At 37.4% G+C, this 13,728-nt stretch overlaps 1 protein-coding gene across 1 annotated transcript in view; it reads right to left on the bottom strand.

Moving 5' to 3' along the window:
• The window catches only part of LOC106080249 (uncharacterized), a 133,346-nt gene that overhangs the window by 91,626 nt on the left and 27,992 nt on the right, over positions 1-13,728 (bottom strand). The window contains exons 4-5 of the mRNA XM_056023480.1: positions 8,896-9,012; positions 5,946-5,978 (exon numbers count right to left, since the gene is read on the bottom strand). Of these exons, the coding sequence (XP_055879455.1) occupies positions 5,946-5,978; positions 8,896-9,012 (150 nt within the window). The remainder of the gene's footprint in view (positions 1-5,945; positions 5,979-8,895; positions 9,013-13,728) is intronic.

Below are 13,728 nucleotides of genomic sequence, written 5' to 3'. Positions count from 1 at the left end.
TACGGCGTTCTGGCCATAGCAGAGATCAATGGTGTCACTTAATATAAACTCTAGAGCTGCTGTTTTAAAAGGGATGCGGGACACAAGTGACTAGAGTTTCAACGAACAGGAAGATCGTCTGGAAAGCCTTTTGGGAAGAGTACAAACAGACATGGCTAGAATCGATTCTTTTAATAATTGAAATTTATGTTTAGATGATAGATCTATTTATTTTAAACATATTGGAAGGAGAATAGTTTTCTAGTTTAAACAAAAAGACTAAATCTATTGTTCCGGTGTATTGTTTTTGAAAACTTTTACTCTAGATATTTAAAAAAATAATCTTTTTTCATAGTGCAAATATTCTCTGTATATCGAAGTTCTTTTAGAAGGATTAGAGTAGATACAAATCAAGGGGTATTAGATTAATGAAAACATTTTCTTTTGTTACAAATCAGAAGGGGCGGGTTAGGGGACTGCGATCAATGTCCTATAGAGTTTATGGGCAAAGACCTTCCTTAAGGAAACATTACCAGGAAAAAGAAGAATAGGAAACCAGAGAAAGCGATGGGAGGACAATATCAAAGAATGGACAGGCCGGTCAGTGAATGAAATTCTATCCAAGGCAAAGGACAAAGAGACATGGAGAAAGAAGGTTGGCAGTTCTTGTGTGGTGCCCCAACGGTTTAAAGACTAAGGGATAAGGTGGTGAAGGATGAATATCCTACGGCACCACTTGCCTATATTTGCACTGTTCTCTTATAATTTAATCAGTGCTTTTATTGTGACGGTACGCACCGGTATGGCGTACCGGCCCCTTTTTCAATGTGGGGAAAAATTATGACTTTTCTTGCAATTAAACGTTTATTATTAATTTATTAGCAATTAAAAGTTAGGCAATTTATCACTGAGTACCGGCACCTCTTTTATTCCAAAAAAAGCACTAAATTTAATTATTAACATTAGATACTTATTATTACCGATTAATCTATAGATTGTGTATTTAGATAACAGTTGTGTATTCAGTGCTACCAAGTATTGAATAGTATTAGCCGATCTTTGACTTGAAATGGTTAATGATTCAATCACAAACATACTCAAGACCACTAGAATCACACATACACGCATATAGATACATTAAAAAAACAAATGAAATATTTAAAAAATACTTTTTTAAAAATCTCACTTATATAGAATGACATTGCATCAATTATTTAGTATCAATTAAAACTGTACACAATTGCGACATTTACGCGTCTGCTATCATGAAGGTTGAGTTCCATTCGCGCTTTGGGGAGAGCTCTGTTCAATAACTGCAATATCTCTCATTATTGCAAGGTTTATCTCCCCTAGCTTAGTACATCTCATTTCCCATATACAAAATTTAATTACTTACGACTAAGTGATTAACTAATTGGTTAATGTTTTGATCGATTCATGTGTTGTCAACGACAGTGAATAATTGTGCAAAGTTTCAACTTGATCTGAGAGTTGAAAGTGGAGGAAATAACCTGCAAAAAGATTTTGACCAGACGGGCCAAGTGATTTAATACAGGCTCGGTAAAGGGGTCATGATATGCTGCTAAGACACTGTGATGCACATCGCTACCATCAATGCACAATGTGTAGCAAATGACCCGATACCTGTAAGAACGAGGCGAAGCCAGTCCAGTTTCTGACAAAAGCGTTATGCGGAGCTAGTGTTATGGCAGAGGCGTCACTTGAGGCTTATCTGTGACAGGGGAGGCGGCACTAGAGAGCTGTGTGACCAGGGAGGGACATGAGACTTGACACCTACTATCTGCCTTGTCAATGACCTTAAGCTGGGTACTCGCTAGACTGACTCCCTTTCCTTGAGTCCCTTTTGTTCATTATACAGGAAATAGGGTTTTCACGTATGCAAAATGGGCAACACCTAAACTAAAACAGTTTGAAAGCAATATTTAATCTAATCAAATTCAACCATGTTGGTTTACAAATTGTGTAAACAAATTATTAGCTATTTCTGATGTTAAGCAACGTTTAAGCGAGACCAATGGGTTTAGTAGGTTTTCAACACTGACCTCCACTGCCCACAGGTTTAAACGCAGAAGGACCGTGTTCAGACCTTCTAAAACGATTGATCTCGGTGAAATTCTCATTTTCAGGATATTTCCAACGTTAATGGTTAGTGGAGTGGGTACGGGTAAGTGCTTAACAAAATATGTAACGGTCCCATGACAACTAACAAACGGAAGATCAGATTCTATTTCTTTTAATTTTAAATAACTAAAAAACAGTGATATACTTGTGTCATTAAAAAAATATACGCCATACACTATTAATTAAATATTTAAGAGCTCATTGTGCAATATTCCAAAGCAATTATGGGATGTTTCAACTTTGTTTTTAGATTCTTCATTATTATATTTTTTTAAGCTTCAATAGTATAAGACGTTGTTTTAATTCACTAAAACAGAAAGCAACTTACGTCCCTTGTTTTCTTAGTAGACAAAGTCATTTTATTTGCTATGAGAATTGTTTTGTTTAAATTAATTCCTCCTGTATGATCCTGATTGTGGTTTATAATTTCTTTTTCTAATTGTTTCTTGTTTAATGTAATGCTTCAAAATTGAAGGGGTCTTTCCAATGAGCTTTGCCAAATCAAGCTATTCTATTAACTGCCCAGATAATGATTTCTATATAAAAAGGTACGCAAATATATTATTCCTGTACTCTGTTTATTTATTCATTTTCTTCTTAAATACAAAGAAACATTTGAGTCGTGTGCGGGAATTATCAATGAAGCCATGTCCAAAACAAAAAGACAAATTAAATTTTTAGATTGATTACAGTTTGAAAAATTATACCGCCTCTTAGTCCGCCCAGCTCTGGTGCGTACCTGAAATTAGTTGGGGAAAAGTAAAGGTGGTTGGTCGTTGTGCTGACCACATGACACCCTCGTTAACCGTATGACACAGAAACAGGTGATTAACGGATATTAATTTCATGTTTAGTTGTGTGCGAATAAAAAAAAAACGATTTTAAAAACAAACAAAAAACTATTAAAATGTCATACGTGTTTGTTCTGCACACGGGCGCCAGTGAGGGGCGTGTTATGGCACAAATAGGAATGAGTTTATTTGTTTCGTAGAAAGGAAACATTTGAACTTCGAAGGTTCAGAAACTTTTACAATTTTTTTTTGCCCATATGTAGTATACGATTGTAGTGTGCTCGTCGTCAATAAATGCAGCTCAGGATTTACGACAATACGTCATTCCAGGGCTCAAAAAACAAAAACAAAAATATGCATAGTAATTTTTTTCAAAGAAGGAAAATTAGTTTAGTTTCTTTCTTTTAAAATATGGCATGCTTTTAGATATTATTATTATTATTATGTTAGAAATGAACGAGTAGTCATTCTCTGGCGCTGCCAGGGTCGAGTTTCGCTAAAGAGAAACAAAATTCATCGTAGTCCCTTTAACAGTTTCCACTGAGAAATTTTCTGGTGATGTGGCAGGTCTGCAGCAGTACCGCCCTCTGACAGGCAACGAGGATGTTCCTAGGAATGTTAAGGGCCTTGAAGGTGTCTGTGAGGTCAGTTCTGCTCTGTAAAGTTTAGATTAGGGTATAATTTGTTGAATTCCAGGGAGAGTTTTTGCCTATAGCCTGGGAGAGGTTTATCATCACAATTGTTTACACGGAAGAACGATTTGATAATGTCTATATTCATTTCTCTCGTCCATTTGATCCTTTTGGCTCCTCTTGTTCTACCACCAACAGCACCTCTCAATAGTGTGGGATGCAAGTCAGGGAGTAGACCGACCTCTTGTGTTTGGTCATGAGGTTGTGAATTACCCTCAGTAAACACTCGTTGGTGAATAACATTTACCGCCTGTCTAATATATTTCTTATTCATCACTGTCTGGAAGAAGCAATGGGTCCGTTCTATTTCCAATAATTATTATTATTATTATTATTATTGTTGTTGTTAATATTATTATTATTATCATTGTTGTTGTTATTGTTATAATTATTATTATTATTGAGTGGATTTTTATTAAAGCTTTCCGGCTCTGATTCTACTCTGTTAAACATTGCAGACAAACAAAAGTTGCACAAGAGAGAGACTCTATGCTCACAGGTCATAGAGGTATATGTGTGACTGGAAAGAGTGGGACAGTGTGTGTGAGTGTACGTAGATTGGAGAAGATCAACGGGCTGTTGACACGTACGCATTTGGAGAGAGGGCGTGAGAGAAAATGAGAGAGGGGGGAGAGTGAGAGAGTCAAGCGAGACTAACAAAGTGGTACTAATACCTTACAACTATTGATTAGCAGCTAATCGATTAAAGTCTCACCCACCGTTTTGATATTTAGAAATATGGAAGCAAATCTTATCCAGAAGGACAAAAACAAAAAACTTATCCTAATTCACTAGACAAATTTATATGCAGAATATTGTCAACTGCAATTTTCAACAAGAATAACCTTGCAATCTGGGGGGGGAGCCGGTTAATGAGATTGTCATGTGGCCAGCACAACGACCAACCACCTATATTTTCCCAACACAAATCAGGTATTCATTCGAGCTGGGTGGACTCAGGAGCGTCCTAAAAATCTGTTAATGAGTTTCAAACTCGAGACCTCTCGTTTCGGGAGCCAAACGCTTGACAACTCAGCCACCACGCCAAACTATAATAACAAAGTGTGTGTCCAATTATTTTTTTAAAGAAAAGCTCAAATAGTGTTTAACTTCCTCCACCCCTACCTCCATGGATTTGGGACATAATGGATTTGGGACTTAACTGACATCAGTCAACATTTTAATTCTATTTATATAAGAACTCATCTCTAAAATCATTTGAACAATCAGTGCTTAAGGGGAACTAAGAAATATATGTATTCAGAAGCCTATTCATAGTAACTTTTTAAGGGGTCTACAAGAAAAAAAAACTATTACAAAAGAGAGTTTGAGTTACACACAAACTCAGAGGCGGCCCCGAGAGTCCTGCGTTATTTCATATAAACTTTAGTTTTATGTTTAGTAAGAGCTGCATTGGGAAGTAACGGCTCTAAATGCACAAGGTCTGCTTCACTTGCAAACTTTCGGGTTTCAATGACATGATCCTCCGTAAAGTTCAGTCTCATTGTGTACATCTTAGAATAATTATTTTTTTAATAATATTATTATTAAGCAAATTATGCAAAAAGTGCGAATCTTTTTTAACGCTAACCTAGCTTTTGTTTTTTAATTTTAAATTGCCACTACACGATACCTAGAATGGATGCATTCAATGTTAAGCACTTGCTTATATTAGGGGATACACGTCAACACAGCAGACGCGTGAAAGTGGCAAGACCAGGAGAGTGACCTTATGCAATTGTGAACATTTATGATTGATTCAAAATAATTGATGCAATGTCATTCTATATAAGAGTTGTTTTTTTTTATAAGTATTTTTTTAAATATTTCATTTGTTTTATATGTATCTATATGCGTGCATGTGTGATTGTAGTGGTCTTTGAGAATGTGTAATTTAATCATTGACTATTATTAGTATAAGTCAAAGATCGGCTAATACTGTTCAATACTTGGTAGCACTGAATACACAACAGTTATCTTAGAATGTAAAGTTATGTGATAATCGCCAGCCGCTGCAAACAATTTTCTGCTTGCTGCGCTCAATAAATTAAAACAAAAAAAGATAAATAAAAAAAATATTTTTTAAAAGTACAAAGATTATAAATGGAAAAGAACCGCACAATTACTGGCACGACTCTCAATGCTGAACGATTTGTCTCCTTTTTATATAAACCACATTAATTAATGAACCAATTGTTTAATTTTTGATTGATTTGTGTTTTGCTATGGACAATGAACAATCGTGCAAAGTTTCGACGTGATCCGAGGATGAGAAGTGAAAGAAATAACGTGTACAAGATTTGTGAGTTGATATCATTTTTGTAAAAAAAAAAAGACCTACCTCACAAATTCTAGGAGTGATTCCAAGCTCCCCCTGTGGAGGACACACAAAAGAAAACAATCAGAACAAGCAATGAACATATGTACGGGTACATAGCAGGGAATGAGGAATGACGGGAATTATAAAATTTGATTTTTTTTTATATAAAGGAATAAAATGTAATGTAAAAAAAAGTTTTCTAATAAGTAAAACTTACTTTTCGAAACTTAAATGTATTAACTCTTTTTCTCTCCTAATTGACGGTGCCAACGTTGATTAGACCCCTTTAAACTAAATTGATTTCGGATTTATAAACTTTAATTTGTGTTGCGTAAAAAAAGAGCATGCATATAATTCAATACCAAATATAACATTTTCTGATAACAAACAAAAAAGTGTTTGAAGTTTAATCATAACAGGAAAGTGAAATACAAATGAGCAAAAGGAATAATAGGGCCTACTATCAAAACGAGGAAAATAATTACGGAGAGAAAGAGTTAAACGTATATCGAAAAACAAAACAATATTAATAACGGACATCTAGAAATTAATTAAATGCGAAGTCATTTGACCTACATTTTCTGTTCATGAAAACGTTGTCTGCTGTGGGTAATTTCAGTTCTAGTTTAACCATCTTTACTTCGGCTTTAAAGCTCGCGTTTGCTGAAAGCCTTGAAATAACTATTCTACTTTTGTATAAGTGACATTAAGAGCCATCTTCTTTAAAATGTTTACAATTCTTTAAAAAAAAATATTTATTGAAATCTTTTAATACAAATCGGAATCAAAAGGTAGACTTATATTGCTGTACTCTTCATGTTGATTTGTGTTTAGTTTTGCTAGATCATCTTGCCAGATTTTTTCGCTGCTGAGAACCAAAAGGAAAATGGAACAACAATGTGGCGTCAAGTGCCGAATCGTGTCCGCAAACTTTAGATACAAGGGACCAGGGAATGTTTTGTTATATCCTTGTGGAATATTTGTGTGCTTAGGGGCGATACAGCTGATCAATCGGTGAACTGAGCATTAGCTATTGATTTTTATCAATATTTGTGATTGTGTTTCTCACATTCAATGTTGATGTTTGCCTTGCCAGAAGTGCGAACTGAGGTGGGTGGGAAAGTGGATGGGGTTGTTGAACGTTTGTCGCCGTATGTGTAGGTCGCGTGAAAGGTGGCTGACTGATCGAGTGGTATGCGCGTCGGAATGTCGTATCAAAGTTCTCGTTCGAATCCTGCCCTCCGTCATTCCCTGCCATTCTGAAGAAGGTTTGAACTCGGACCCAGTAGGATGTAAAGGATCTTTTTTTTCTGAAGAAACATTCGAAGCGTATAAACACAAAGTCTTTAGATGCTATAAATGTGTTGAAGTGGGGAAATACACTGTGATCAGTGCTGGAGTTACCTATAGGCAACAGGGTGACTCACCTTTAAAAATAGTTCCAGTGATATTTTAATTCATTTTGAAGAAAGAGTAACGTTGGTTACAAGGCGACCCGTATCTCGTATAGCTTAGGGCCTTATCAAGTCTAAACCCGGTCCTGACTGCAATGATTAAGGAGCCTGAGATTAGTCCACTAATTAGTTGTGGCTAGAGAGTAACTAGGGTGTTAAGTAATCAGCACAATGACCGATGACCTTGGTCCACCCTGGTCTCGTGGTATTCGCTTTGGACTTTGGTCAGTCCCGAGTTGGAATCATGCATTCTACGGTCCCCTGCCGTCCAGGACATTTATTGCAGGAGGTAATAATCCTGAATTAGGAAAAAACATCCGAAACTTTTTTAAAAAACGAACCACGCGTGAACTGGTCAATAGAGTTAGGTAGATATCGCAACAAATGTCTTCAACTGAATTTCAACAAGACATTATTGCCATGAGTCACGGATGATTGGGTACTTGTGAGAGAACCAAATGTAAATAGAATTTGAAAGATTACGATGCAGTTGTTGTTGTTTTTTTTTTTTGTTTTTTTTTTTTTGGTTTCATTGTCGTCTGACGTCCTCATTGCACGTCATATAATAAATATGACGTATTTTAAAGTTTTATGAAATTTATCTTTACTGTCTTTGGACATTGTTTAGTTTATCGTGAATTTCCCCAACAACATGCCTCACTTTCCAAAGTTATAATACCATCCAATATTAGCATTGACCTCTTCCTAAACAAAATACAGAAAATGTCTGCTCGCCCTTCCTACTAGGGGGATAAAATATTTTCACTAATCAAGTGCCTGAGAGCATTTTAACAGATTTGTAAGTTTATTGATCTGATTCTAAAAATAATCAAACAACAACAAAATATGCATGGGATAAAAAGGCAAATTATTTGCATACATTTTTTTTTAAATACCGATATTTTAAAGTTGTATATGGGCCAAATCATGACACCTGTAATTATTAATATAATGACTAATACAATGGAACTTACAGTGACCAGTAAAATAACTAATAGATACACAGTGACTCATACGATAACTTCATGTGAGAAATAGTTATTCTTTTATCAAGACATATTTAACAAGTTTGAATTGAGAACTCGAGACCTTTGACTCAGTGTTATGGAATGTGTGTGTTTCTATAGTGACGGTGGGAAGAGGTTAGCGATTGGTTGTGAATAATGCAAGACAGGTGACATTGTCGTCATTGGGCTTAGTTAAGAAAGATGACTCTAAAACGTGAGTCTGAAAGGTTGTGTTATTGTAGAGAGTTAATAAATATTATTATTAAAGTCTAGTACATTTATTTTATCTCAGATCAACTTGATTTTATCTACATTATAATAAAAGTTATATTTAGTCTTGTTCTCAGGGAAGTTATTCAAATTTTATTACTTAAGATACATTACGCCTAAAGCGGTTGAGTTGTCTACCAGCATTTCGGTCCTGTAAGTCAACGACCGTCAGCAACACCCGGCCACACGAGCGCTGTAGTAACTCGGCAGAAAATCTCAGAAACGAATTCAATTACTTACTGGATGTCCCATCATAGTGTAGGTCTTGCCTGTACCTGTCTGGCCGTAGGCGAACATGCAGGCGTTGTAGCCCTCGATGGCATCTTGCAGTATCTCTGTACCCATGTCTTGATAGATCTGTAGACAATAAAGACAGACAAAACTAGTAATTCAGAAGCTGTAAGAGGTATGTGGTATGAGGTATGCAGTATGAGGTATGCGGTATGAGGTATCTCCGCAACCAAAACAGGTTTGCAAAAGAAAGCGACAAAGATCCTCAAAATATATTAATAATAATTTATTTTTCATAGTGGTTAGTTTGAGATCTCTGTCCATGTATGTGTAGTGTAATATAGATGTATTGCGCGAGAACGAAAGACCTGCCCCGCTTTATCGAACTGTTCAAATATAAATTTTTAATGTATGTCTTTTTAATTACTATAAAGAGAACTTGGCTTTTTGGGCATCTTTTGGTGTCAAAAGAGAGTGACAAGTGGGGCTGATGAAAACAACACATTTACAGACACAACGCCATTAGTTCAGTCCTTCATTCTGCTGAAAAAGTCTTAAATCTATTGTCTAGATCAGTGATGCTGAAACTAAGGCAACTGGTGGGTGCTATCTGGTCCCTAGAAACTTCTGCTCACAGTGAAGACTACAGAAGCAGAAGCTCTGTTCCATTAAACTCGACGATTATGGGTGGTGGTGCGGCCCATTGACACGAGTGTCTGAAATGTGTATCCCTCCTCCTGATACACATGATTAGCCACCACTGGTCTAGGTGGTTTCCCTGGCTACGCGTAATATTTTGATTTGTCATTAGATAGTTGCTTGGAATTCCAAGACGTCTCAAGTTTGTATGACATAAACCGGGGTCCCAAAGTATGTCAATGCACATCCTCGGGCATTGTGTTCTTGATTGAGTGTTCAACGCTAAGTCTTTCACTTCGTGGAGTCTGCTGAAGGAAGAGGAGAGGGAGAGAGATAGAGATTGAGAGAGTTGGAGTGAGAGAGAGAGAAAGAGTTGGAAGGAGAAAGAGAGGGAGAGAAAGTGAGTGAGATTGAGAGAAAGAGAGAGAGTTGGGGAAGAAATATATAGAGAGAAAAAAAAAGAATATCAACAACAATTTAATCGCACCATTCGTTGTATTGGTGTTCAACTTCTAACTATTTGTCCTACTTGTCCTACGCTGAAAGTGCATTTCGAGCCTGGACACACTCTCTAGCACCTAATGAACAGCTGTGATTAAACTATCTGTGACAGCTTATGAATACGTCACTGACAGTTGACTGGCAGTTAGCTGGCGTCGAAGTGAGAAATATGTTTGACAGTTTTACAGAGATGGACTCCAGACTACGTGAAGCGTTATTGATCCATATTGTTAACAGAAGCGAGATAGCCACAATACAAAACATTAGGACACAGAAGAAGTGGAAGTGATGGAGAGACACTTAATGCCCATGCACAAATCTGACAAAGCCTTTAAACCAGGAAAGATTTAGGATTATTTTCAAGTCTTTTTTTAAACCCCTCAGCCCTTGAGTGGTGCTGCAGTGCTGACAAGGGGCTGCGTAGGCGGTAGTTAATTTTCTAGGGACAAAATTTTTTTTTTCATTGATTTTTCATCTCCTAAGTAAGATCTTTCGTATTGCTTAAAACGTGATGTATTCAAAACAATCTTTTGAGGACATCATTTGAATGAGTCCTCGCCAATCCGATTCTAGAGTTTACCCATCTTTTTGAACTTTTTGATGGGTAACACAAGTCTTTCATTACATATGCATAAATTAATTGCTAAAAATAAATTCTGAAGATAAATATAAAAAGGCATTTAACACCATCAATGAATACATAGAAAGAAAAATAAAGCACACACATGCGCCATGCTAGTTACAAACTCCGAGTCACGTGAAATAGTGCCAAGTTAAGAATTCTTGTCATAAATTGTTCTCTGGTCATTGTTTCTTGATTCGGTTTAAATTTTAATCCAAACCATATCTGGACTGTAATTTCTTTTAAGTCATTCGGGTGTGTACGCTGTAAGTCTCTGAAAACCAAATCTTCATCTCGAATGTCTGACCATGACCATGACATTTAACTATTCCCTCCTAGATCTTTGCCAACAATGTTTCTGTACATTCCTTCAAAGGGAGGTCATTACTTCTGTCAATCAAAAATTAAGTGCGCGATAATTCTCCAATCAAGGGTTCTATTTTTAAACTTACTTGCGCTCTTGAGTAGCCTAGACCCGGGGTCGGCAACCTGCGGCTCGCGAGCCACATGCGGCTCTTTGGATGTTAAATTGCGGCTCTTTAGTTCCATACGCAAATATTTTTTATTTCATCAAAACATTTTTTTAAAATAGGGTTTAACAAGAATTAGGCACTGATTCAATCTGTCAGACACTGGTACTCGCTTTTCACCACACCCCTCCCCCATTTCACTCGTTGTCACTGTTGTCAGTCTGTCGGAAGCTCTCCGCCTATGTAGTTTTTAATTTGCTTTCGACCACGTGCTTTGGCTGTGACGTATAGTTTGTTGTTTCAAGTAAATGAGTTAAAACTAGTTAAAAGCGATTATCTTCTCAAAGTTAGAAGCAATCTATAAGTAATACTAATCTGGCAAGCTTTGCGGTACCACTAGAAATTGCACAAAAAGGCTGTAATGAAATGATAACGACTAGAATACCAATAACATGGCTTTATTCGACAAAATTAGACTACAGTAAACAGTGAATGAAACCAGCACGTCTAGCATACCACTGATGCAGTCTATACACACACACACACACTGGACATGAAACACAACAATGGCCATGACCTTCAGACACGCTGGACGCACGCAGAAGATCAACTCAGTTACACTACAATCACCCCGCCTAAAAGTTATAGGAACATAAACATGTAAATAATGGTGAAGGACAGCGATATAAGAGGCCTTAGTATCCCTACAGAATACTTACAGATTTACTCTATTGAAAAGCATTGTATAACTATAAACAAACACGTTATACACTATAAAATTATCAGTCCCTTATGCATACAAATATTAAGACCAGTTGTCTTGAATAATAATGTAATAAGCAATACAATACAAAAAGTCACTAGAAAAGCTATACACTATAAAATGATCAGTTCAAAGTGTGTCATATTAAGCCTACAATTACTGAGTTAGAACTTGTGATATGGAAAAATAATTAAATAAATGTTAGACCTTATAATTAGGTCTGCTTGTTCTTGGTCTTAGGTTATATCTACCAGGACCAATACTGCCGTCGCTTGGAGTTGGTGACATCGGCGGCTCTCTAACAGGAGACTCAGCCCCTGCATTTACTTCTTCTTGATGTCCATTTTCCCTTTGTTGTACATATGTGTTAGGAGCAGCCATTGGTTCTATAATCACATGGTCAGTAGGCACCTGCATCTGTGTTATAGGGTTTGTCTCCGGCTCAAAGTCTTCATGTTCCATATGTTGATACACCTCTGATTCTCCCTCTCTTGGAACGGGGGCCAAATGTCGCAATGACACTGTTTCTTCTCTTCCATCAGGAAGTCTTACAATGGCATACTGTGGGTTGCATGTAATTAAGTCCACAGCTATTGTACCATCGTCATATTTTGATGCACGGACTCCCTTTTTTAACAACACTTTTCCTGGTTGAGCTAACCATGTCGGGAGTGATTTGCCGAAGGTGGACCTGCGATAGAACTTGAATATTCTCTCGTGAGGTGTCTCGTTTGTAGCGGTACAGAGCAGAGAACGAAGAGAGTGCAGGGCTTGGTTTAACACCTGCTCCCATTTGGAAACCGGGAGTCCTTGAGTTTTTAAGGCCAGAGTTATAGCTTTCCATAATGACCCGTTTAGCCTTTCTACTTGAGAGTTCCCTCTGGGATTATAAGGGGTCGTCCTGCTTGTGGCCACCCCTCTCTCGTGTAAAAATTCCTGCACCTCTCTTGACATGAATGAGGTACCTCTATCAGAGTGTACATAGTCAGGCATTCCGAATAGTCAAAATAAATTATCTAGACATCTGATTACTGTTGAAGCCGACATATCAGAACAGGCGTATGCAAACGGGAATCTTGAAAATTCGTCAACTATAGTTAGCAGGTATGTGTTCCGAGATGTAGAAGGGAGCAGTCCTTTGAAGTCCATACTTAGTCTCTGGAAAGGTTGCATCGCCTTAATTAGAGTTCCATTAGAATTACTGAAATATCTGGGTTTTACTTCGGCACAGATTCTGCACTGGTTGACAACCAGCCTAACATCTTCACAAGAGAAAGGTAAGTTTTTCGCTCGCACTAAATGCCATAGTCTTGTTACTCCCGGATGACACAGAGAGTCATGGAGCAGTTTCAATTCATTTCGACTCATAGCTGACACACACCCGTTTCTAGAAAACGTATCAGCCGCTACATTGTGTTTGCCTGGTCTATACAAGACATCGTAGTGGAAACAGCTCAGTTCCAGTCTCCACCTTTGAATTTTCTCATTCTTTATTTTCCCTTTGCTCTGTTTGTCATACATGAAGGCCACAGAGCGTTGATCCGTGACAAGGGTAAAGCGATTTCCTACTAAGTAGTGGTGCCATTTCCTTAAAGATTCTACAATGGCATATGCTTCTTTTTCTATAGCTGAGTGCCGCCTTTCACTTTTCGAGAGTGTTCTTGAAAAGAACGCCACGGGGCGGCCATCCTGGTTGAGGGTGGCAGCTATTGCAACATCCGAAGCGTCTGTTTCAACCGTCAGAGGTCGAGTATAGTCGATGGTGAAGATGGCAGCTTTCTCCAGCTCCTGCTTTAATTCGTTAAGGGCTGTCTTTACTGTTTCTGAAAGAGGGAACGACGTGTTAT

The sequence above is a fragment of the Biomphalaria glabrata genome, chromosome 3, assembly GCF_947242115.1.
Source record: "Biomphalaria glabrata chromosome 3, xgBioGlab47.1, whole genome shotgun sequence".
Taxonomy (NCBI): domain Eukaryota; kingdom Metazoa; phylum Mollusca; class Gastropoda; family Planorbidae; genus Biomphalaria; species Biomphalaria glabrata.
The sequence above is the reverse complement of the archived record's forward strand: the minus strand, read 5'-3'. Positions and strand labels throughout refer to the sequence as shown.